The sequence below is a fragment of the Dasypus novemcinctus genome, chromosome 8, assembly GCF_030445035.2.
Source record: "Dasypus novemcinctus isolate mDasNov1 chromosome 8, mDasNov1.1.hap2, whole genome shotgun sequence".
NCBI classification, from domain to species: domain Eukaryota; kingdom Metazoa; phylum Chordata; class Mammalia; order Cingulata; family Dasypodidae; genus Dasypus; species Dasypus novemcinctus.
Window position 1 is genome coordinate 80362212 of NC_080680.1, and position 25668 is coordinate 80387879.

General features: G+C 39.9%; 1 protein-coding gene and 1 non-coding gene across 20 annotated transcripts in view; both read left to right on the plus strand.

Moving 5' to 3' along the window:
- RUSC2 (RUN and SH3 domain containing 2) overlaps nucleotides 1–25668 on the plus strand; it is a 61099-nt gene that overhangs the window by 5820 nt on the left and 29611 nt on the right. For 6 of the 19 annotated variants that reach the window (XM_058302048.1, XM_058302044.2, XM_071216840.1 and 3 more), the window contains exon 2: nucleotides 19782–19929. The exons of 11 other annotated variants lie outside the window; for them this stretch is intronic. Coding sequence is in view for 1 of the 8 variants with exons in the window: in XM_071216849.1 (XP_071072950.1) it covers nucleotides 19782–19929 (148 nt within the window). In the remaining 7 variants the exon portion in view is untranslated. Of the gene's footprint in view, nucleotides 1–19781; nucleotides 19930–20889; nucleotides 20988–25668 lie in introns of all 19 variants that reach the window. 2 more of the 19 variants (XM_058302046.2, XM_071216848.1) reach the window with 1 other exon arrangement.
- LOC111763875 (U6 spliceosomal RNA) lies at nucleotides 3219–3325 on the plus strand. The gene has a single exon (XR_002796619.2). It is a non-coding gene; the product is annotated as a U6 spliceosomal RNA (small nuclear RNA).

Sequence of the window (25668 nt, forward strand, 5' to 3'; positions counted from 1 at the left end):
AGAGTATTCATGATGGGAAGCGGACATGGCTTAACTGAGAGAGCGACCGCCTATCATATAGGAGGTCCAGAGTACGAACCCAGGACCTCCTGGCCCTTGTGGTGAGCTGGCCCACATGCAGTGCTGATGCATGCAAGGAGTGCCTTGTCACACAGGGGTGTCCCCCACATAGGGGAGCCCCATTTGCAAGGAGTACATGCTGCAAGGAGAGCCACCCCACATGAAAAAAGTGCAGCCCACCCATGAGTGGTGCCGCACACACAGAGAGCTGACGCAGCAAGATGACGCAACAAAAAGAGAAACACTGATTCCCAGTGCTGCCAAGAATGCAAGCAGACACAGAACACACAGCTAATGGATACAAGAGAGCAGACAATGGCAGGCGGGTGGGGGGTGGGGGGTGGGAATAAATAAAAATAAATCTTTTTTAAAAAAAGGGTATTCATGAATAACCCACAGCTAGCATTATACTTAGTGGTGAAAAACTGAAAGCTTTTCCCAAGATCTGGGACAAGAAGTTATCTGTTCTCACCACTTATAGTCTACATTATTCTGGAGGTTCTAGTCATGGCAATTAGGCAAGAAAAAGAAAGAAAAGGCATCCAGATTGGAAAGGAAGGGATAGAACTATTTCTGTCTATGGATGGCATGATTTTATGCAAAGAAAATCCTAAGGAATATACACACACAACCATTAGAACTAATAAATGAGTTCAACACGGTTGCAGGATGCAAGATCAATATACATACATCAGTTGTATTTCTATACACTAGCAATGAACAATCAGAAAGATAAATTTTAAAAAAGATTCTATTTACAAACATCAAAAAGAAAATAAATTTATCAAAACAAATGTAAGACTTGTACACTGAAAACTGCAAAGACATTAAGAAATTAGGGCATAAATAAGTGGAAAGATAGCCTATGTTCATGGATTGGAAGACTTAATATTGTTAAAATGACAGTATTCCCCAAACTGATCTACAGATTCACCTCCACTAGGATGACTAAAGTAAAAACTATAGACAATAACAAGTGTTGATGAGGAAGTGGGGAAATTGAAACCCTCATACATTGCTGGTGGGATTCTAAAATGGTATAGGCACTTTGGAAAATAGTGTGGTAGTTCTTTAAAATGTTAAACATAGAGTTACCATATCACCAATAATTCTACTCCTAAGAACAGGTTGAGAATATTAAAAATATGTTCATGCAAATCATCATAGCAGCATTGTTCATAATAGCCAAAAAATGGAAACAATCCCTACAAAATCCCAGCTGCCTTTTTTTTTTTTTTTTTTTCCGGAAATTGACAAGCTGATCCTAAAATTCAGAAGGGAGCTAGAATAGCCAAAACAATCTTGAAAAAGAACAAAGTTGGAGGAATTACACTTTCCAATTTTAAAACTTACTACAAAGCTCCAGTATAATACGGTATTGTATTGGCATAAAGCTAGAAATATATATCAATGGAATAGATTTGAGGGTTCAAAAATAACACATTTATGGTCGCTTGATTTTCAACAATTGATTTCAATAATTAAAATGGTGCTGGAACAGCTGGGTATCCACAAGCAAAAGAATGAAGTTGGATCCCTATTTCACACTATATACAAAGGTAACTTAAAATAGATCATAGATCTATTTTAAGTGTAAGATTTAATAGTACAAAACTTAGAAAACATAGGAATAAATTTTTGTGACTTTGGATTAGGCAGTGGTCTCTTAGATATGACACCAAAAACACGAACCATAAATGAAAAATAGATAAATGGGTCCTCATCAAAATTTAAAACTTTTATGCTTCAAAAGACACCATCAGGAAAGTGAAAAGACAACCAAAAAAATGGGAGAAAATATTTGCAAATTACATATGTGACAAAGGTCTTCTCTCCAGAATATATAAAGAACTTTTGCAATTCAACATCAAAACATAGATAACCCAATTTAAAAATAGGCAGAAGATTTGTATATACATTTCTCCAAAGTAGACATACAAACAACCAATAAGCACATGAAAAGATGCTCAAAATTAGTTATTAGGGCAATGCAAATCAAAATCAGAATGAGAAGAAAAAGAAAAACAGTAACAAATGTTGGTGAAGATATAGAAAACTTGGAACCTTCTTACATTGCTTTGGAAAACAGCTTGGTACTAACTCTAAATGTTAAACATTTTGACCTAGCAATTCCACTCATAAGTATATATTCAAGAGATTTGAAACACTTGTTCACACAAAAACTTTTATGCGAAGGTTCACAGCAGCTTTATTCATAAGAGCCCCAAAGTAGAAACAATCCAAATATCCATTACCTGATTGATTTTTTAAAACTGGGATATTATTATAAAACAATGGAATATTATTCAGCCTTAAAAAGGAATGAAGTTCTGATAAGACAACATGGATGAACCTTGAAAACATTATGCCCAGTGAAAGAAGCTAGAAATAAAAGACCACATAATATATGACTCTATTTATATGAACTGTCCAGAATAGGCAAATTCATACAGACAGAAAACAGATTAGTAGTTGCCAGGGACTAGGGGGAAGGGAAGAAGGAGGAAGTGCTTATGGGAATGGGATTCCTTTTTGGGGTGATTAAAATGTTCCAATATTAGAGAATGGTAAAGAGTGCACAGTACTGAATATACTATAAATGCTGAATTGTATACTCTAAAAAGGTGACTTTTATGGCATATGTCAATCAAGCTATTATTTTTTAAAGTACTGCATTTATAACCTCATTTGAATATAAGGACAAAAGGCTACATTTGAAGCCCTTTTGAATGTCTGGCTTGAATCAAATGTCATCCTGCCTCATTCCCCCCAACCTGTGATAGGCTCTATATTCTGTTATATATTCATGGTGCCTAACACCATGAGCTCAATAAATATTTGTAGAATGAATGAATGAATTATGGTAGCTAAAGTAACCTTAAGCCTACTTCATCAAATTTCTACTACATACCTGAGGCTTCTTTGCTTCCACCAAAGATCCCATGGATTTAGTAACATTCACAAAAATTCTAGTCTGGTTCCAAAATAAGCTTGATTTTAGCTCTATAAAACCAGTTTTAAAGAAGTATAGATGATAGGATGGTAGTGGTGACTAATGGACCAGATTAGGCCTTAAAAAAGACCTATGAGCTGTGCCTTGAAGCATAAATAGGATTTTTTAAAAATTAAAAAAAAAACAAACATAAAAACAATAAAAAGTGCTCGCTTCGGCAGCACATATACTAAAATTGGAACGATACAGAGAAGATTAGCATGGCCCCTGCGCAAGGATGACACACAAATTCATGAAGCGTTCCATATTTTTATGACATAACAAAAAGAAACACAGATTCCCGTGCCGCTGACAACAGCAGAAGCGGACAAAGAAACAAGATGCAGCAAAAAGACGCAGAGAACAGACAACCGGGGTGGGGGGCGGGGAGGGGAGAGAAATAAATAAATAAATCTTTTTTTAAAAAAAACAATAAAAAATAAAAGAAGAAATTTAAATCACCCACAACCCCACCTGCCTATCTTTTCTGTTTTTGTGAGTATATAGATTTTGCATGAATGTAATTGTAGCATTAAAATTATTTTGTATTCTGATTTTTCTTTTTTTTAATATATTTTTATTACAGATATTGTGAACCTACAAAACAATCATTCACATATGTAGAATTCCCATACAACAACCCTCACCAACACACCACATGGTTGTGGAATATTTGTTACAGATTATGAGATAACATCATCAAACTATTACCACTAACTATGGTCCATAGCATACATTTGGCCTATATTTCCCATACCCCCCTATTATTAGCACAGTACATCTTTCGCATGGTGCAGGAATATTGCAGTATTGCTGTTAACTATAGTCCATAAGTTACATTAATTGTTTTCTTCCCATGCTTCTCCACATTCCCACTACCCTGCAATAGGGATATACATTGTTCTAGTTCATAAAAGGACTTTCTTGCATTTGTATTATAAACCACAAGTCTCATCCACCTCTGGGCTCACTATGTTATTCAGTCCCTAGATTATTCTCTGGCTGTCTTTCAGTTGACATTTACATCCCTTGACTACCCTTTTCAGCCACAATCCCATTTATAAACCAGCTGCTACTCACTATAATGTGTTACCCTCAGCTCTATCCATTTCCACACATTTACAGTCAAGTTAATTAAAAGTTATACATACATAAAGCATCAGTACTCCTTCACAGCCCTCCTTTTATCTCCAAATAACCTATACTCTAGGTTTTTAACTCCATGCGTTTATTCTTTGTATTTAGCTCATATTAGTGAGACTACGCAATATTTGTCCTTTTGTGTCTGGCTTATTTCACTTACCATAATGTCTTCAAGATTCATCCATGTTATCATATATGTCCTAATTTCATTTCTTCTTACTGCAGCATAGTATTCCATCATGTGTATATATCATGTTTTATTTATCCATTCATTGGTTGATGAACATTTGGGTTGTTTCCATCTTTTGGCAATTGTGAATAACACTGCTATGAACATGGGTGTGCTGATGTCTGTTCGTGTCACAGTTTTCAGTTCTTCTTGATATATTCCCAATAGAAGAACTGCTGGATTATATGGCAGTTCTATATTTAGCTTCCTGAGAAATCACCAAACTGTCTTCCCCAAAGGCTGCACCATTTTACAATCCCACCAACAGTGAAGGAGTGTTTGGTTATTTCTCCACCTCCTCTCCAGCTCTTAACTGTTTTCTGTTTTTTAATAATGGCCATTCTGTGTGCTGTGAGATGATATCTCATTGTCGTTTTGATTTGCATTTCCCTGATAGCTAGAGATATTGAACATTTTTTATGTGCTTTTTGCCCATTTGTATTTCCTCTTTAGAGAAATGTCTACTAAAGTCTTTGGCCCATTTTTTAATTGGATTGCTTGCTCTTTTATTGTAGAGTTGTATGATCTCTTTTTATAAAACGGATATATGGGATATATGGTTTCCTTATCGGATATATGGTTTCGAAATATTTTCTCCCATTAAGTGGACTGCCTTTTCACCTTCTTGACAAAGTCCTTTGAATCACAGAAGTGTTTAAGTTTGAGGAGGTCCCATTTATCCATGTTTTCTTTCATTGCTCGTGCTTTCAGTGTGATGTTTAAGAGTGCACCACCTCCCAGCAGATCTTGAAGATGTTTCCTACATTTTCTTGAGTAGTTGCATGGTTCCAGCTTTTATATTTAGATCTTTGATTCATTTTGAGTTAATTTTTATAGAAGGTGTGCGGTAAGGGCCCTCTTTCTTGCCTTTGGCTGTAGATATCCAGTTCTCAGAGCATCATTTGTTGAATAGACTGTTCTTCCCCAGCTGGGTGGGGTTGGCAGTCTTGTCAAAAATCACTTGCCCTAGGTGTGAGGGTCTGTTTCTGAACTATAAATTCAGTTCCATTGGTGTTCTCCTTTCTTTCCATTAACCTTAATTCATAAGTATTTGTCCATGTTACTACTTAGGTTTTATGGCTCATGGCTTAATGTATTCTCACTGGTAGTTCTTTAACATTGTTAAAATTTCACCAATATCACAATCACTCTTTTAAAAATATACTTACCTGATAAAATCCCAACCTGAATGAACATAACTCCTCATATTTTCTATAGGTGGAGAAAACTGTACAGTCCAGCAGATTCAGTTATTACTCTAAGCAATCTCTAATGAGATTGCTCTTCCACTCTGAACAAATATGTTATGCCTTCGTTACTCTCCTCAAATCCAAACTTCCTTTCTTCCTTCCATCCTCTCTAGTGATGACCTTGACTCATATACCTCAGAAAGAAAAAAGGAAGCTATCAGAGATTAACTCTCTACTCTCCCTACCATCAAATCTGTAAATGTGTCTACAGCATCCTCTCCTCTGTAGTTGCAATAGAGGAGGTATCCCACCTCTTAAACAAAGGCTAATCCATCCCTGATGCCCTTGTATATTACCTTTTCAGCCATAGTAGTGCCCTGAAATATATACAGTTGATTGTCTGCCCAACAGCCATTTCCCCATTCCTCCTTTGAAATAGAATAGAGTTTGATTAGGTATCCACCTTTCTCCCCACTGCCTATGAATGTTATCAATCTGGATGTGATGACTGAGATTTTAGTAGCCATCCCGTGACCTAAGGATGGAAGATTTGAATGATGTGTTAAGCCTAACTAACCCCACAGTAACCCTACCTCTGGATTCTTGATATATTTGACAATAAATTTCCTCTATTGTTTAAGCAATTTTCAGGTTGGTTTTCTGTGCATACAGTAAAGTATCCTAAATGATATGAACAAACCTATAGTCTGAGTAAATCTATGTTCTGAATTAAAACACTGGTTGTTTAACAAATGAAATTTCAAGACAATGCTTTGATTTCTCCCACCTCTTTTGATCTGTTTTTTGCTCCTAAATTCACACTATATAGAATTTCTTGAGCCACTGCAGCTTCTCAGGGACACTGTTCCATCATTTAGCCCCCCTATTTTCTATACCTTTAATATAAGTGGGGAGGAAGTTATTTTTTAAATGTATATATAAGGGAAGCAGTTGTGGCTCAACTGATAGGGCATCCACCTACCATATGGAGGGTGCAGGGTTCGATACCCAGGGCCTCCTGACCCGTGTGGTGAGCTGACCCATGCGCAGTGCTGCCGTGCGCAAGGAGTGCTGTGCCATGCAGGGGTTTCCCCCGCACAGTGGTGCCCCACGTGCAAGGAGAGCCGCCCCACATGAGAAAAGCACAGCTTGCCCAGGAGTGGCACCACACACGCAGAGAGCTTAATGCAGCAAGATGACACAACAAAAAAAAACAACACAGTTTCCCAGTGCTGCATGAAAAGAATGCAAGCAGACACAGAAGAACACACAGTGAATGGACACAGAGAGCAGACAATGGGGGGGTAAGGGGAGAGAAATAAATAAAATAAATCTTTTTAAAAAATAAAATAAAATGCATATATGTATTGTGTGTGTGTGTACATTTCCCAAAACTGAAGGATATAAGTCTCCAAATTGAATGCCCAGCAAATAGAAATAACCCACTCAGGGTACTGCATCATGAAAATTTGGAACACTAGGGATATAGAGAAATTTCAAAACTTTTTTTTTTTTAATATCCCCCCTTTGTGGCTATATGTGTGCTGTCTGCTCTGTCCATTCGCTGTGGGTTCTTCTGTGTCTGTATTTATTTATTTTATTTCCCCTCCCCCATTGCAGCTTGCTTGCTCTCTGCTCTCTGTGTTCATTTGCTGCACACTCTTCTGTGTTTTTGCTTGTCTCCCTCTTGTTGTGTCACTTGCTGAGTTGGCTCTCTGCAGTGCTTGCGGGCCAGGTGGCTCTCTGCAGCATGCGGGCAAACCTGCCTTCACAAGGAAGGCTTGGGACATGAACCCAGGGCCTCCTGTATGGTAGACAGGAGCCCAATTGATTGAGCCACAGCTGCTTCCCTCAAAACTGTTTTTTTTTAAGTTACATGGAAATGATATACAAATATCAGGAGTCAGAATGGCATTGGACTTAAGAATATTGGAATCCAACTAGTAGACAATTTCTGAAAGAAATTGATTTATAGCTTGGTATTTTATTTATTTATTTTTTAATTGACTTTGTGATAATATTACATTAAAAATATATATGTGAGGTCCCATTCACCCCCACCCCCCCCACCTCCCCTCTCCCCCCCCAACAACACTCGTTCCCATCATCATGACATATCCATTGGATTTGGTAAGTACATCTTTGGGCACCTCTGCACCTCATAGACAATGGTCCACATCATGGCCCATACTCTCCTCCATTCCATCCAGTGGGCCCTGTGAGGATTTACAATGTCCGGTGATTACCTCTGAAGCACCATCCAGGGCAGCTCCATGTCCCAAAGACGCCTCCACCTCTCGTCTCTTCCTGCCTTTCCCCATACCCATCGTCCACCATGTTAGCTTGGTATTTTATACACAGACGAACTCTCAGTTGTAGAAATTTTAAAAATACACTCCTGTGGATCCTTTCTTAAGAAGATATTAGAGGATGTGCTCCAACAAAATGAGAGAGTAAACAAGAATGAAGAGATCATATGATCTAGAACACAGGGCACCTAACGAAGGAAAGAAGGGAAGGAAATTCCTAGGATGATGATAAAAGGAAACCCAGCATGATGGTATAGCAAGCCCAGAGGAGTCAGTTCAGAATGGAGCTCTGAAAAGGAGGTTTTACAGCAGGGGGTGGGGGATGGGAATATAACTGTATTGGACCATTTGGAAATTGTATTGAGAGGAATTTTTACAGTTCCGTTAGAGAATTTGGGAAGAATTAGAGATAATTATATCAAAAACTAAACCAAAGGACAGTCAAGTATTAAAATTAATTTTATTAATTATAAAGTAATAACAAGAGGGCCCACAGACTAACAAATCTTAGTAAACACTGGACATTGATTAAACCAGAAATTGTGAGAAAGGTTGATATTAAAAATGCTAAGTTTGGGAAGTGGATGTGGCTCATCTGATAAGAGTGTCCACCTACCATATGGAGGGTGCAGGGTTCTATACCCAGGGCCTCCTCACCCATGTGGGAGTGCTGCCACATGCAAGAAGTGCCATGCCATGCAGGGGTGTCCCCGTGTAGGGGTGCCCCATGCTCAAGGAGTGTGCCCCGCAAGGAGAACTGCCCTGCATGAAAAAAAGCACAACCTGCCCAGGAGTGGCACAGCACGCACAGAGAGCTGATGCAGCAAGATGACACAACAACAACAAAAAAAGAGATGCAGTTTCCCAGTGCCATGTGATATTACAAGTGGACGCAGAAGAACACACAGCAAATGGACACAGAGAGCTGGCAATGTGGGGGAAGGGGAAAGAAATAAATAATAAAATAAATCTTGGGAAAAAAAGAATGCTTAATTTTTGTCTCCCATAATAAGAAGTCAAAAGATAATCTTTAAAATCAAGAAATAATTAAATAAGCTTATTATTTAGAAATATTGACACAAATACCAGACAAAATAGCTAAATGATTTGAAAGTAATAGTTGCTAGCCAGCAGCACAGACATGGAAAGGGGTAGAGCTGGGGAATGCTATTTGTTATCATAATATTATAGTACTATTTCATTTTGTAACCATGTGCATACATAAATTTGGTAAAGTAACTAGTAATTTAAAAATAAATTCCCATGCCCACATCACCCTCTGGGTACTGTCCATTTTGCTATTCTCTTTAACAGCCAACCTTCACTGGCCACCTATACTGTACTCTACCTACTCAATTTTCTATTCTCTCTTTTTTTTGCCCTTTTTTAAAAATTTATTTATTATTTTATTACATTCAGAAAATATGAGGTCCCCATATACCCCCACCCCCTCACCCCACTCCTCCCCCCATAGCAACAATCTCCTCCATCATCATGAGACATTCATTGCATTTGGTGAATACATCTCTGAGCACTGCTGCACCTCATGGTCAATGGTCCACATCATAGCCCACACTCTCCCACAGTCCACCCAGTGAGCCATGGGAGGACATACAATGGCCAGTAATTCTCCCTGTATCTATTCACTCTTGAACATTCTCCTGTCTAACTTTAGTTCCTACACTTCCCTTGAAATTGTTATTGTCAAGATCAGCAATGTTATCAGGTATGATGGACACTTTCAGCTATACTGGCATTCTCTCAGTTTTTCTGCACCCCCAACTGCATTCTTGCCTCAGGGCCTTACGCACACGTTGTTCCTTCTACTTGGGATGTAGTTTCCACTCCTCCTTGTCTAACTTTCAAGCCTCAGCTTTAACATCATTTTACCAGAGAGGCCTTCCCTGACCCACCCAATCTTAACAAGGTCCTATTAATATGCTGTACTTTTTATTCATAGCATTTATCACATTTTATTATTATATTTTTATTTACATGACTGTTTGTCTGCCTGTCCCCCACCCCACCAAGCACCACCATCAGATTTTAAGCTCCATGAGGTCAGAGATAATTTCTATTTTATTCACTACAACATTCCTATCAGTAATTTCAGTTCCTAAGCAGACTTGGCCCAGTAGATAGAGCTTCCGTCTACCACATGGGAGGTCCGCGGTTCAAACCCCGGGCCTCCTTGACCCGTGTGGAGCTGGCCCATGCAGAGTGCTGATATGCACAAGGAGTGCCATGCCACGCAGGGGTGTCCGCGTAGGGGAGCCCCACGCGCAAGGAGTGCACCCCGTAAGGAGAGCTGCCCAGCACGAAAGAGAAAGTGCAGCCTGCCCAGGAATGGCACCGCACACACAGAGAGCTGACGCAGCAAGATGACGCAAAAAAAAGAAACATAGATTCCCGTGCCGCTGACAACAACAGAAGTGGACAAAAAGAAGAACACGCAGCAAATGGACACAGAGAACAGACAACTGGGGCAGGTGGGGGGGGGAATAAAAATAAAAATAAATCTTTTTTTAAAAAAAGAAGAAAGGATGGACTAGAGAGACTTTTTTTTAAAGAGCTTTTTTTTTTTTTAAGATTTATTTATTTATTTCTCTTTCCCATTTCCCCCATGCCCCCACCCCAGTTGTCTGTTCTCTGTGTCTGTTTTGCTGCGTCTTCTTGTTTGTCTGCTTCTGTTGTTGTCAGCAGCTCAGGAATCTGTGTTTCTTTTTGTTGCGTCGTCTTGTTGTGTAACGCGGGGGACACCCCTGCATGGCACGGCACTCCTTGCGCGCATTAAGTGCTGCACATGGGCCAGCTCCACATGGGTCAAGGAGGCCTGGGGTTTGAACCGCAGACCTCCCATGTGGTAGACAGATGCCCTAACCACTGGGCCAAGTCCGCTTCCCTAGAGAGACTTTTCTAAAGCAGAAGCTATAGGACTTGGGGAGGATCACATGACATACATTTCTGGAAATACTTAGACCTTTTACAGAGAATCTTGTCAGCCCATGAGTTTATTTGGAGGACTTTTCCACCCTATTCTATTGACAGTTAAGAGTTTAGGTAGTCATATGCCTAACCATGCTTACTAGGTGGGAAATTCTTAATTCATTCTAACTTTTTCCTATGTATTCCCTTGGGATGTCTCTTGGGACAAAGCTATTTCATTTTTCTTGCAGGGGGACAGAGCATAGAGCCATGATGTAAGGTTAAAGAATTTGTAGAATTTGTACCTTGAAAAGAGAAGCACTGGGTGTGACAGAAACAAGATTCCTGTTGTAATTGAACAGTAGCAAAGTCTCAAAAAGTCAATGGAAAGAATTTAGGTTTAAGAAAAGAAGAGGAGATTCCTGGTTTACAGTCTTTATAGTTCCATATACCGAGCCCCCACTAAATGCCAGTCACTGTACCAGAGGTTTTATAACTCTTCTAACTCCCATTACCATTCTCTAAGAGAGGTGTTATTATACTCATTTTACAGATAAAGAAACTAAAGCTGAGGGGAGTGAAATAATTTGATCAATACTACAGAATTAGTCCTTCATAGCAGAGTTATATACTTATCTTTTCTTAGCCGTCTTTGCTGACCAGAAAGAAATAAAAATGAATGACCTAAAGCTGGAAAGAGCAAATCAGGGTTCTACTTTTTTATTGTAATGGACCGTAACTTGTTGGCTGAAGTGAGTTCCTATGCCTTAAATAAGTAAGGTAAATTAAGGGACTGAAATCCAGGCAAAATGAATGGGATAAAAAGTAGAGCTCAACTGAGAGCCGGTTACTGATAGATTCTAGTGACTCTTCAAGGGTCAGAGTTTTCAGTTCAAACACAGATAATTTTAGTTACCAATACAGTATAAACAATCCCAATTAATAAATACGCTATTTGGACTCAGCTGGCTTTTATGAATTAGCTGGCTTTCCTTTGAATGCAGCAAATTCCAAAGGCCCACTTAATAGTTTATATTGTTGTAGTTAGTTATTTGCTTAGACTTCCCAGGTGTAAACTCCATGAAGTCAGGGACCAGGTCTGTTTAACTCACATAGCACTTCATAAGTGCTTAGTTGTATTGATTGATTCATCTGGTCTTTGGGCAAGTCTGTGGCATCCAAGGTTCATGGGACCATGAACGAGTTTGTCCATATATCTGCCTAGACCAGGGAAAGAAACCCTTCCAGAGCCCTGTTTGTGCTTCTGGGTCAGGCTATTTGATTTCCCAAGTTCTGCCTCCTTTCATGGAACCCCAATGGCTTGATGCCAGATGGGCTGTGGCTTTGGCAGAGGGGCTTGTTTCTTGTTCTGAAACTTGACTATAAATGGATCAATGGTATTTCCTCTCCCCAGGTAAACTCAGTGGGGCCCCAGCTGGAAGTGGGAGTGCAGAGTTACTGATTTCTCTGCTGGAACTTCCCCACTTCCACCTAGAGATGACTCCAGTATAGGTTGGCCAAGCAGGAAATTCCAAACCCTTTTCCTGAAACTCCAAGCAGCTGAGCAATCTCCCCAGATAGAACTGGAAAAGCTCCCAGCATGGAGATCCAGGTCTTACATAACGTTTTAGACTATCCTTTTTAGGAAAAAACAAACTGTTCCTCAGCTAGTGCTGGACTTTTGGGACACATCCTGCATTCTTTCCTAACCCCACTGGAAGCAGCTAATAGGGCGGAGTTAAAGACTGATGAGGTTAAAGGGTGAAATATGAAGAAAGAGGGAGGGAGGGCGTCTGCCACTCTGGTTGGAACATGCTGTTCTGGTTCTCATGCTGAGGCTGTCACTTGAGCTCTAGTGTCAGGAGTACAGTGCCTATTGCGAAGGGAACTCCGGGAGAGTTGTACTGAGGCATACCACTCTGCATACTCCACAAGCCAACAGCTGTGTTCCCTTCATCCTCTTCAGCACCCCACTCCCCAGCAGAGAGGACTAGAACTAAGTGAGTATAAATAATGTCCACAGCTATAATGAACCAAATACTGTTCAAGGAAAGAATTTTTCCTATTACATTTAGCAAGGATTCAGTTCCTTCTTAGTTCAATTCAGGGAACATTTAAGCATATACCATGTGCCAGGCTCTGAGCTAGGTAGAGAGACTACAACAATGAACAAAACAGTTTCTGTCCTTAGTATGCAACCGAGGAAAGAGAAAATTTATATATATATATATATATATATATATATATATATATATATATATATATATATATAATTATAATGCAGTTCCTTGCTTTATAGTCCTTAGTGCTTTATGTATGTCACGTATTCTTAACTCACATGTAAAGGTAGCCATCAGGTTTATGTCTACCTGTGAGCCAATGTACTGGCTAATTCAAGATAAACAAAAATATGAGAAAATATACCCTCTTCAGGTGTGACCAATTATTTTGATAAAGTATTCATGAAAGGATTTCAAGAATATTCTCATCTTAGTTTATGTAATGTTTTTATTTCCATAATTAATGGAATTAAACTAATATACAACATTTTAGAACTTTGAATATAATTTGAATCTTTTAAAATAACATTTAGCTTTCTCGATGCATCATAGTTTCCCCTAAAGCATGTCTGTGCCTTCAGCTCCTTCCCTCTAAAATAAGATGTTCGGCACTCAGTAGGCACTGAGTAAATGTTTGTTGCTCCAGTAAAGACATCCATCCTCTTTTGGGCTATGATGATACACTGTAGTCCATATGGCCTAGTGGGCTTTCAGGCCTATGAGGATCCCAGAGAGGCCAAAAGTTTCCATCAGTCCATTTATTGCCAGAAAACTCAGAAAATACAAACTCCTAGAAAATGTGGGGGTTAGAGGACAGTTTTTTAATAAAAATAGGATCATACCATGAATTATACTTTCTAAATTGCTTTGTTAAAAACAATTTTTTAAAATTAGAAAACCTATACAATGGACGTAATTTCATCTCAGCAAATATACCAACAATGATTTTTTGGCTCTTGTAGAGTATTTAATTGTGTGAATTCTATCATAATTTATTTAACCGATTTACTAATGAGAGTGCATTTACATTATTTTAATTTTTTGCTTTGATAAATTGTGATTCAGTGATCATCATTTATATGTCTTTGCATATTTTTGTCAAGTTATTTCTTTTAAATACATTTCCCAGAAGTAGACTAAAGAGTATATATATTTCAGGGAAGCGGATTTGGCTCAACTGATAGAGCGTCCGTTCAAACCCAGGGCCTCCTGACCTATGGTGAGCTGGCTCCGCGCAGTACTCATGCACACAAGGAGTTCCATGCCATGCAGGGGTGTCCTCCATGTAGGGAAGTCCCATGCGCAAGGAGAGCCACCCCGCACGAAGAAAGCTCAGCCTACCCAGGAGTCACACTGCACACACACAGAGCTGATGCAGCAAGATCACGCAACAAAAAAGAAACGCAGTTTCCAAGTGCTGCCTGATAATGCAAGCAGACACAGAAAAACACGCAGTGAATGGACACTGAGAGCAGAAAATGGGGCGGGGAAGGGGAGAGAAATAAATAAATAAAATTTTTTTAAAGTATGTGTATTTCAAATTTTGATGCATATTGCTTGCCTTCTCTCTTAAAAATTTCATTCATTCATATTAGACATCTAACATGTATGACACACTGTGCTAGTTTCTGGGGATAAATAGTAAATATGATATACAGGGTTCCTATCCCATAGAGCTTGCTACTAGTGTTAGAAGCTAAATGAACAATTATAAAGTAGAGTACAGGAAAGTCTAAGGTGTTTTGGGAGCACATAACCAGGGCATGTAATGTAGGAAGAGCCATCGAACTCATGATGTGTTAGCTGAAAACCTGAAGGATGAGTAGGGGTTATCCAGACAAATGGAGGGGCAATGTTCCCATCAGTACATATGTGATGGTATAACTGCAAAGTAAGATCAGAGTGGCAAGAGATGAGACTGGAGAGGTAAACCATGAAGGTCAGGGTATGCCCTTTAGGAGTTTTGGATTTTATGGATTTCATGGATATGAATACACTTGCATTTTCAAAGGATGACTAGCTGGCCTGTGAAAAGGAACAGCGAGAGGCAAGGTTAGATATTGATGTAGCAATTCAGACAAATGGTAGTATAGCTTGGTCTAGGGTAGTAGCAGTAGGGTTGGAGAAGAATGGATAGAATTAATAAAACTTGGTGATTATTTGGATGTCATAGGATGTATAAAGTAGAAATGGATAGGAATTGGTTATTATTTGGATGTGGTAGAATATATAAAATAGAAATAAATAGGAGAAACTGAAATTCAAAAATAATGACGTAAATAAGGTGGAAGTTTTTTTCTTTCTTAAACATCAACAAAACCATCCAGATATAGAAAGTCCTAGGCTGATATGGCAGCTGCATAGTCTTTAGGGACCCAGCTCCTTCCAGTTTTGTTCTGCCATTCCTAGGCCATCTTTTTTGTTTTTTTCCTATCTTGTTGTATCATCATCTTTTTGGTGTGTCGCTTTACCATGTGGGAGCCTGCACCTCACCACACAGGTCTGGGACACCTTTTTTCTTTTTTTTCACGTGAAAGTCCCAGAGATCAAACCCGGGTCCTCCACATGGTAAATGGGAGCTCAATTCCTTGAGCCACAGCTGCTTCCCCCTAGGCCATCTTTATGGTCCAGATGGCTACTGTAGCTCTAGCCATCATATCCACCTTCCTAGGGGCAGGATGGAGGAAAAGAAAAAAAAGGATACACCCTGGTCAATACAGAGACTTCCCAGAAGTTCCACACAACACTTCTACCATAACTTAATCATATAGCCATACCTAGCTATAAGGGAGGTGGAACTGTAGAACTTTTGCTAGACAGCATTGTACCCAGCTGACTATCAGGGTTCTTTAATTTGAAAGAGAAAGGGAAAGGGGATATTTGACTGGCAAGTCACAATCTGGGACCTGGGAAGGTGGGGAACTGTAATTTTATTCAGAAGAAAGCCACAATTGTTTACAAAATGACAAAGATTGGGCAAAATATATACATACACCATTGAAAAGAGACTTATTTGGCCACTAGGCAAAGATTTAGTGTATTAAGATCCTGGCTTTTTAATTTTTTTTTTTTTGAGGTACTGGGACTGGGGATTGAAACCAGGACCTCATATATGGGAAACCAGTGCTCAACCCCTGAGCCACTTCAGCCCCCCTGAGTTGGTTTTTTTGTTTCTTTGCTTGTCATTTGTTTGCTTGTTTTTAGGAGGCACCTGAAACTGAATCTGGGACCTCCCATGTAGGAAGCAGGTGCTCAACTGCTTGACCACATCTACTCCTCTATTTTATTCTTTTTGTAAAGAATAATAAACATGTATTAGCTCAAATAAGGGTCTACACTAAGAATGAATGTAGCTGTATTGATTTGGCTTGAATCTCTGCCACATGCAATTGCCATGCTTATGATTTTAAGTACAATGTCATTTATTAATATTCAGACTATAGGAAAGGGCAGACCAACAGATTGCTGCTATTTAGCTTAAAGTTTAATCAGAATGTAATTAAAGTATTTTCTTATTATTCTTTCTACCACAGATAATAGCAGTGTATTATAGTGAATAGAGCAAGGACTTTGGAGTGAAGCAGACAAGAGTTCCAAACCCAACTCGCCCACTTGCTAACTCTGTGATCTTGGATAAAGTTAATCTCTGTAAGGAAATCCTCAACTACAAAATAAGGATAATAATATTTACCTTGTAGGGTTATTGTGAAGATTAGAAATACATTTATGACAGACATTTAACACAATGGGTAGCATAATGGAATCTCAATAAATAATAGCTATTATTATAAGTATTAGTTTCTAACTGTAAGTCATTAGTTTCCTTTTTAGTTCATGGTGTGTGGAGAAGTATTAACTCCAAAGACTCCTAAACCTTTGCACATGTGTCATTTGGTTGCTGCTATAGCAGTTGGTCCCAGTTTACAAAGGCTGTAATTATTTGTGATAGTGCGTAGACTCAAAGCTCTACTCAAAGTGAGCTCACCCCTCCCCTCTCACCTTTTGTTCTTATTTACCTTGTCCCAATCCATCTGTCTGTTGATACTGTTTCCTTGCTGTCCACAACCATACTACATATAGAAGTGAGGGGCGTGGGGGAGGAGAGATGAAGTTGGAGCCTGAGCCAATTCAAGTGTGGGTTTGGAACCTGGGAGCAGAAAATAAATGGCCTTGAAGAGACATGGGATAGTATTATTAAGCAAAAATAGAAAGATAAAGATGGTTTATGGCTCAGTCTGTACTCCATAATGATCATGCAATAAGCTAAATTCCAGAGATGCTTTTTGAAGTGCTTTATATGAGGGAAATAAACCAGTCTGTCAGCTTCAATACAAATAACCTCAGAATTCTTTCTTCACATTCCTCAGTGGCTATGAGGGGAGCTGCCTCTGAAATATCTGCATCAGCCTTGTGGGAAGAGGAAAGGGGATCTCTAGGCTGGCCCAACAGAGTCAGATTTTTGAGATATAGACCTTGAATAGAAAGGCCTTTAAGGTCTAGACTGGGTGTCAGCAAATTATGGCTCAGGGTATCTGCACAACCCACAAACTAGAATGGTTTTTACGCTTTTTAAGGGTTGTAAAAGAAGAGGGGAAAATATGTGATAGCCTATGCAGCCCACAAAGCCTATGTATTTACTACTATCTGGCCCTTTCCAGAAAAAGTTTACCAACCCTTGGTCCAGAGGTGCCTTCTCCAAAAGGAGAGTGGATCTTACGAGAGGCATCAAAAGTTAGGAACATCTCTTTTGAATCCCAGGTTAGGCACTTGCAGAAAAAATGTGTTATCACCCATGAACAATAGATTTCTATTTCTCCTTTCCAAGAGTTCTGGAGACCTGGCACACTAACCCCATACTGAGGGATCGCTGGGCTGGGAATAGTAGAGGCTTGTGTTAGTTTTAGGACACAGTATTGCCTTTGTTCTGAGCAGAGGAATACCTTCCTTCACTAACTTTGCTTTCACAGGCTTTTAGGCTGGGTGTAGTTTGTAAATTCTGCTGCCAATTGCTGTATCAGTGGGTTACAAGCCTCAGATCAGTATCCTGGGCCCAAGCATAGGGGGGGTTTGTGACTCCTAGATAAAATGAGTGAATGAAGATGTTTCTTTTTGCTTGCATATTTCTACCTTCTCTATTGCACATTAGTGGGAATTAATACCTTATTTTGTCCAGGTAAGCAGGTTTCCTCCTATTTCAACTGTTCCTCAAACCAAAGGTGGGGACCGTAGGCCTAAAGAAGGGCACTGTGCCTCTGGACACATATCAGGCCCACCTTCCCAATATGGCCACTGGGACCTGGCAGAGAGGAAAGCCCAGAAGCCCAGGGCTCTCTACCTATAACATGGGTTACAATTTTATTTCTAAAATACTTTGGTCCAAAGAATTTACAGCATTTACTTTTCCTGCTACTTTTTTTTTTTTTTTAATTCACCAGAGGTGGATACAATTAGCCCCTTTTCCAGATGTCAAACCTTGCCCCAGGTGACCCGACAAGTCTGAGAAAAAGCCAAGAATGAAAGCAATGTTCTTATCCTTGGGGTATCCTGCGCTATCCTAGGCAGGAGTGGCTGCCAGATGGGGCTGAGATCAAACCCCATGTCTCCAGTAATCAAGTTGTTTCTGAGTCTGCATTGCTGTTTAAATGAGCAGGTAGATAAGCTTTGAATGACAAAAAAAAAAAATGTATTGTATGAGTGTTTCAATACACTGGGCTGCCTTCCTGCCAGCACCCAGTTTTCTTAAGGTACTGATATGTCACTGAAGATGATGATGAGTCAGCTATAGGCAGGAAGATGAGGAATCACTGTTACTGTACACTTGGCTGCTTGGCTGCTTTCTTTGCATTTCAACATTCCTACCCGGTACGTGGTACATTTTTGTTCATTCCACAGCAGTCTGCTTTGGACATGCCTCTTCAGGCAACGTATATCTGCATCATCAGCTATCCAGATGTCAGTCTTCTTATACCCCTGTCCACCTGATGGGGCAAGAAGAGATCTGTGACAGGAGTTGCCTTCCAGGGAGATGAGTGGAATATTCCCAGAGTTCCAGATGCTGTGGTCAAAGTGTAAGGTCCCTGGGACCCCAGCCCTAGGCCTTGGGGGATAAAGAGGCTTTTAGGAAAGATTATCTGGCCACTGACTCCAGACCAGATAAGGCTTGGTTTCTTGATGTTTCTATCTTATTGTGCCATGTCTAGGAAAGAAGCTCTGGCCAAACAAATTTTCAAGGAATTTAATGTGCCTGCTAAAAACTTTATGCAAATCAATTCAGGACCAGCCTAGCCCATACTTTTCTCAAATATCCTATAAAACCCTCCCTTTATCTTTTTCTTTACCACGTCAGCACTTCCTGCACTAATCTGGGACTTGTGGCTGACAAGGCTGAGCTACTGGTTAATTGAGCACCAGCCTTTCCTTAATTTTGTTTAGATCATTTCAATGCAACCACGTTTTGTGTGTGTGTGTGTATGTGTGCTCAGTCCAAAACAACATAATGGGTCTTTTGTCCAGGGCCTACCTGACTCAGGAGAATGCTGTGAGCTTTCAATTTGAGGTCCACCTGGTCCCAGAAATTTGGAGCTTGATCCTCGGCCTCCATCCCACTTGAGATACCGGTCATATGACAGCTCTGTTTGTTCACTGTCCTCTTCCCTGTCCCTCTTCATGCAGAACTGATTTTAACAAGACTTGCTTCCTCCAGAATCCACCTTAGCAACCTGGAGAGACCTGGGGCCACTCCTGTAGCAGGAAACTGCCCTAGATTTAGGCAGTAACCAGTAGAACTTGATACTGATGCCAGAGTAAAAATAAACACCTCCTACAGTGCTGTCTTAATCCACTGGCATCAGAGTTGCTATTATTAACCCATAGGCCTCACAGGCAACTGGGATGGGCAGACAACAGCCTGGACAGACCTATCCTGCCAGCTTGGAATCAGACTGCTTCTCTTCTACACCTTCTTGGATTTGATCTGGGGCCAGGAGAAGCACCATCAGTCTGGGAGTATGCCCCACAACAGGTAACACGAGAGATGGATTAGTATCTTTGGTTTGGGAGGCTCAGGGTCAGCCTGCCAGTCCAGAATGTAATGGACACAGGATGACTGATTCAGTGCTGGGATAAGGGAGGGAAGAAAGAAACACAATTCTTCATTTCTTTGGCTCTTTTAAAAGGTTTTTGCCTGCCAGTTCCCTGGACCTGGATTCTTTAGGTTTTCTGAAAAACTGGGAAGGGAGAGAGAAAAGAACTCCATTGGTCATCTGCCAAAGATAGACTAATAGTGACCATGGTTGAACACTTCCTATGTGTCAGGCACTTTATATACAGTCTGATGTCATTCTATTGAAAGCCTTTGCAGGAAAATATTATCGTTACAATTTTACAAATAAAGAAGCTGACAATTAGTGAGACTGATAACTTCCCAGAGTTCCACATTGGCAAGCAGTACATCATATTTGAACCCAGACCTGTCTTAACACCAAAATCCATGCTCTGAATCATTACAGAACCCAGGCTTCTGAATGCTCAGAGCCGAGGCCAGGCTCCAGCCACTGCTTTCTAAAATTTTTATTTAAGTAAACATCAGTTTGCTGTCACTTAAGTCTTATAACTAAAGTAAGTACTGTTAATGTATATAGAAATAATCTTTGCTCCCACCTGCTAGTAAGGCAGTCCCATTATTCTTACCAAGCCCAATGAGCTGGCCTCAGGAGAATGTCATCTAAAGTCTACTGGAAGATGACACCTCCAGGAAAAGGCTTTGATTCTAACTGAAGAGTCTCAGGGACCATGACCCCTCTGCTGAGATCATGTCCCTATTGCAGAGGTTCTTATCCTTTTTTGTTCCACGGACCCCTTTGCCGGTCAGGTGAAAACCACGGACCCCTTACTGAGTCCACACTGTACTGTGTATTATTTAGTAAATATATCACACCTGCACAATGCATCCCCACAAGAATAATGTTTTTTTGAATTTCAGTTCAAGCCCACAGGCCCCTGGTTAAGAACCCCTGCCCTATTGGAACCTAGGTCCCTAAGGTTACAATGCTTTGATGGGCTTCTGGCTGTCATTCTGAGGTAGGTATGTGCTTGAATGAAAATATTTCCTTGAAGAGCAACTAGGTTTCTCTCCCCTCTTTCTCTCATCTCCCTCCATCTCCCCCACCCTGCCCCACAACTGACTGTAATTCAATCTAGATTCTTCTCATAGCCCGCTTCTCTGTGCATATGTGGCCTTTTATTTACAGCTTTTGACAAACTGATTGGATAGCTGCTTACCAGCCTGCATGCCTCAGTCCCTTGCCTGGGGGAGGGGCAACAGAGAACACTCTGGCCTTGCCTTCTAGAGCCTGAGAGCCTAAAGAACCCACCAAAGGAGAGACAAGGGGTTGACTGCACTGCACAGTCCAGGAGAAGCATAGGGGCACTCTTAGACCCTGCTAACTTGTTCCTGCAAGTTCAAGCTGTCCTGCAAGCAGAGCAGCCCATGCTGGAGCCTTAGCTTCCACTACCAGTACAGTCTCTAGTCTTGGTGGCTTCCTGCTCCCTAGCTGTTCGCCTATGCCTAGTACTGGGAGATTTTATCCCTCCAACTCTTTATCCTGCATTATCTATCCGCTCATCTGAAGAATTGTTTATCAAGGTAGGAACTAAATCTTTACTAATTTCCTGTAGTCCTCCTCTCTCCCCCTACCCTACATCCTCAAAAAAAGTAGGGTTTACAGCAAATTCTCAATCTCTAGAGACTTATAACCATAGTAGTTAGAAGCCCAGCACTTGGGAGTATAGCTATATGTGTGTTTATATTCACATTGAAAGCCAGGGGCATGAGTGGGAGGGCATTTATTAACACTGTAGGAACCTTCCCTTGGGCCCCAGGTTTTAATTTAGCTTGGTTTGTAATTAGAGCTGAAAGGGACCTTAAGAGGTATCTGCCTCCAAACAGGTGTTAGGAGTTGAGCTAAGGAAGGAATCAAATGGTCAGCCTATTTGGAGAAAGGCAAACACTTGCTAGCTGGATCAACAGAAGAATATTTCTCTAGGTATAATCCCTCCTGAGCAGAGAAAGACCCTGGGCCACGATGTTATGGAATTTTTATGGTCATCAGATTTTTATAGAGTAAAAGAAAGTCACCCTTTACAGCTCACTGAATGTCAGTGGCTTCTAGTTTATTCTTTCCTTGTGTATAATTCCTAGTACTGAAATCTCCATTCATTAATTTGGGGTACTGGGAGCTGAGGCACAACTGAGCCTGAGAGATAGACTTGGAACTTGCTGAAATTTCTACCCCTGGATATTCTCTGCCCATGCTTTTGATCACTTTAAAGGTGACTGTATATTTCCAGCTTACAAGCAGGGAGATAAACTTGGGGAAAAGAAGGAATACCCACACCAGGTGGTCCTAGGCAAAAGCCCATTCCTTTTCAGAGCCAAGCCTCTTCTTGAGTGTTTTAGAGGTGAATTTTCAGCTGAACTTTTCTCCAACATATTTGGTGAGTCAAAAGCAAAGCAAGTTCTGTGCTTCAAAAGAGAAGGGTATTTGGGAGGCCTTATAAGGAAGCAGTGGGGTGTGTCTGGAATAACCCTTCGGGCTAAGCCTCTTCCAACACACTGCGGGCATGCTGGCTGGCCTCACTTGGAGTCCAAAATAACTATACGTTAGGAACAGTGGCCTCCTCAGTTAGGAGCAGCTATACTCTACCCGGAGGAAGACAGATGACCTCCAAGGCGTGGGCTGCTATTCCATTTGTGGAATCAGGCTCCTGATGCCATAGCCACGTGCTCTCAGGCATCTAGCAGCTTGTTTATTCTTTCCTTGCAACTCAGTCTTAATCATCCACAGAAATGATTATTACCGCCACTTCCTAAATCTCCTAATTCTTTCAGCATCTCTCACAATTTCAAGAAAAAGTACTTAATTTAAGAAACTCAGAGCCTCCATCTAATCTAGGGGTTCTTAACCAGGGATCCATGAGCTTGAATTGAAATTCAAAACATTATTCTTGTGGGGACGTGTTGGAGCAGGTGTGATATACTTATCAAATAATACACAGTATAGTGTGGACTTAATAAGGGGTCCATGGTTTTCACCTGACTGGCAAAGGGGTCCATGGAACAAAAAAGGTTAAGAATCCTTGAAAATCCCATGAGCTAAAAAAGACTTAGAACCTAGAAGGGGATAGAAAGTAGTTATAGAAACTGGCATTGACTTTCCTGAATTCATGTAGAAACTTCATTTCCGTACTGAGAAGTAAGTTTGATATTAGTATATCAACATCATTTTCCAAAAACATTTTATTTGGGAGCCATGGAGAAAGAAAAAGAGGAGAAAAGATGATTTCTGTCAGTTAATCATTTGTTTCACTTTTTACTTCCCAAACCCTGACAAACCATGCTGGTCCTCCCTCTATCCAGAGGTTTTCAGAATTTCTTCCACTGAACCCCAGGGTCCACTGGAAGTGACTTTCCGGGCTTAAACAGTGGAGAAAGGGAGTCATCATATATTGGACTTTGGACTGCCCCTGCTTCAACCAGAGTAACTCTGTTTTATGTATCGAGCTGAAAAAAAAAAAGTGTGAAACCACTGTTCTAACCCTTATTGCACACCATAAAGTATCCTTCTTGCTGCCTTGTACCTCTCCAGAGGCATCTTGCCAATGACTTTAATAAAATTACAAATTCCTCAAGTTGGCCTGTCACCCTTGAACATCCATCATAGTGCCTTATACACAGAAGGAGTATAATAGGTGCTTGATTGTTCCCTTGCTTGATTAATAGACTCATGAGATGATATTAATTAAGGGCCTCAGGATGCCTGTAAATCAGGGAAGAGAGTACAGTATGTCAAAGTTTCTTTTAGTTTGATATGATTTGAACATTTCTGTCTTTTGCTGCTGGATTCAGTCATGCAGTCCTAGGTGAAAACGTGACCAGAAGAGTTACCTAACATAGGTTGTTGCTAACATAGAGGATACCTGACTAGGTCAACACAAGCAATAGTACTTGCTGTTCATTTCCAAAGTGTCCTGAAGTAAAAGGTAAGTAGAATGTTTATTGGGTAAAACTAAGGGCAGAGGTATACTAAAATCACATAGCCTTATCTATCTTTTGGTACTGCTTCCTTTTGTGAAAAATTACCTGCCTGGATAGTTTCAAGAACTATTCAGTATCTTGATTGTAGGAAATGCACATCTTTTTCTCTTAAACTGTATTTAGAACACCATCTAGACTGTTTATTTGCAGTCTAAAGTACACATCTGGATAAGTTTTTTGTTTGGTTGGTTGGTTTTTATTTTGCTTTTAATTAACTTACATGGCTTATAAAAGTTATATATGCATTTGTTTTTTGTTTTTTGGTTTTTTTTTGCCAAATAACAAAGGACATAGTGGGACAACTGGTAAAATCCAAATAAAGTCTGGAGTTTAGCTAATAGTAATGTACTAATATTAATTTTTTTTTTTTTAATTTTGGCAAATGTACCATGCTTAACATTAGGGGAACTGGTTGAAGGTTATAAGGGAACTCTCTGAGCTATCTTTGCAACTTTTCTGTAAATCTAAAATTATTCCAAATTAATTTAATTTTGAAAAGCTTGTACATAGTAATAAAGACCTTCACAATGGTGGTGGGGATTGGGGGAGTGATCAGTTCATTTTTGGCCTTATTCGTTGGAGATATCATGGTACATTCAAATGGACATGTCCAGCAAGCAGTTAAATATATTTCTGTTTAGAATTATTTGTCTTCTCTCTGTCTCTGTATGGTAATATAAAATTTCCTGTTAATTTAATAGCCATCTCCAAAGATTTTTAATTCAGTACCTCTGTCTCTTCCTTTGCCTTGAGCCCTCCCCCTTTTCCTGACTCCTTGGCTCTTCTAAACTATGATATCAGACTCAAACAATAGGATTATTCAGTCCTATCCATATATAACTCTAAAACTAGGGTCCCGAGCACTTTTAAAGAATAATAACAATGCTTGACATTTCTATAAAACCTTTACAGTTTACAGAGCACTTTCACAAACCATTTTGAGTATGCTACTGTTCAGATCTATATCAGAAGTTACACTGTGTCTCCCTTAGCCTCCACAACCTTTTTTGCACCTAATGATTCCCCATAAAAATAGCTAATGCCAGCATACGATCATTATATTCACATATGTTTTGTTTTCACCACCCCTGGGTCTCTCTATAGTTTGGGAAGGTTGTTCCAGTTTCTGAGGGATGCTGGAACTGAGTCAGGAAAGGTATCCAGATCTAGGCTTTGCGATTTGCCCAAGGTTACTGCCCTACTACGGTCAGAGCTCTGTTGCTCTTTTATGGGGCTTTTAGGTAACAAGCATCTTATCACTTGATAATAAATATTACATTTACTATTTATTATGTGTCAGATACAATTTTAAGCACTGTATAGTGCTTAATTTATTTAATGTAGTAAGTATTTTATCCCTGTTTTATAGGAAAACAGAGGCAAGGAAAGACTAGGTAACTGGTCAAGGATCACATAGCACACTTATAGATATGACATCATCTTGTAACTATAATTAAGTTCATTAATTCAAATAAATAAATTTTACTTATGTCTAGTTTAAATCATCACTTGTTTGGTTTTTTTTTTTTGTCCTGATTGGGACATGTTGTACTTCCAGAACCTACGTTTTCCTTACACTTCTGGAAAATTATCTGCCTCTCTCTCTTCAGATAGTTACCTCTCCTTTTCTATGCTCTTACCCAAGGAGTATGATTAGAAGTATGT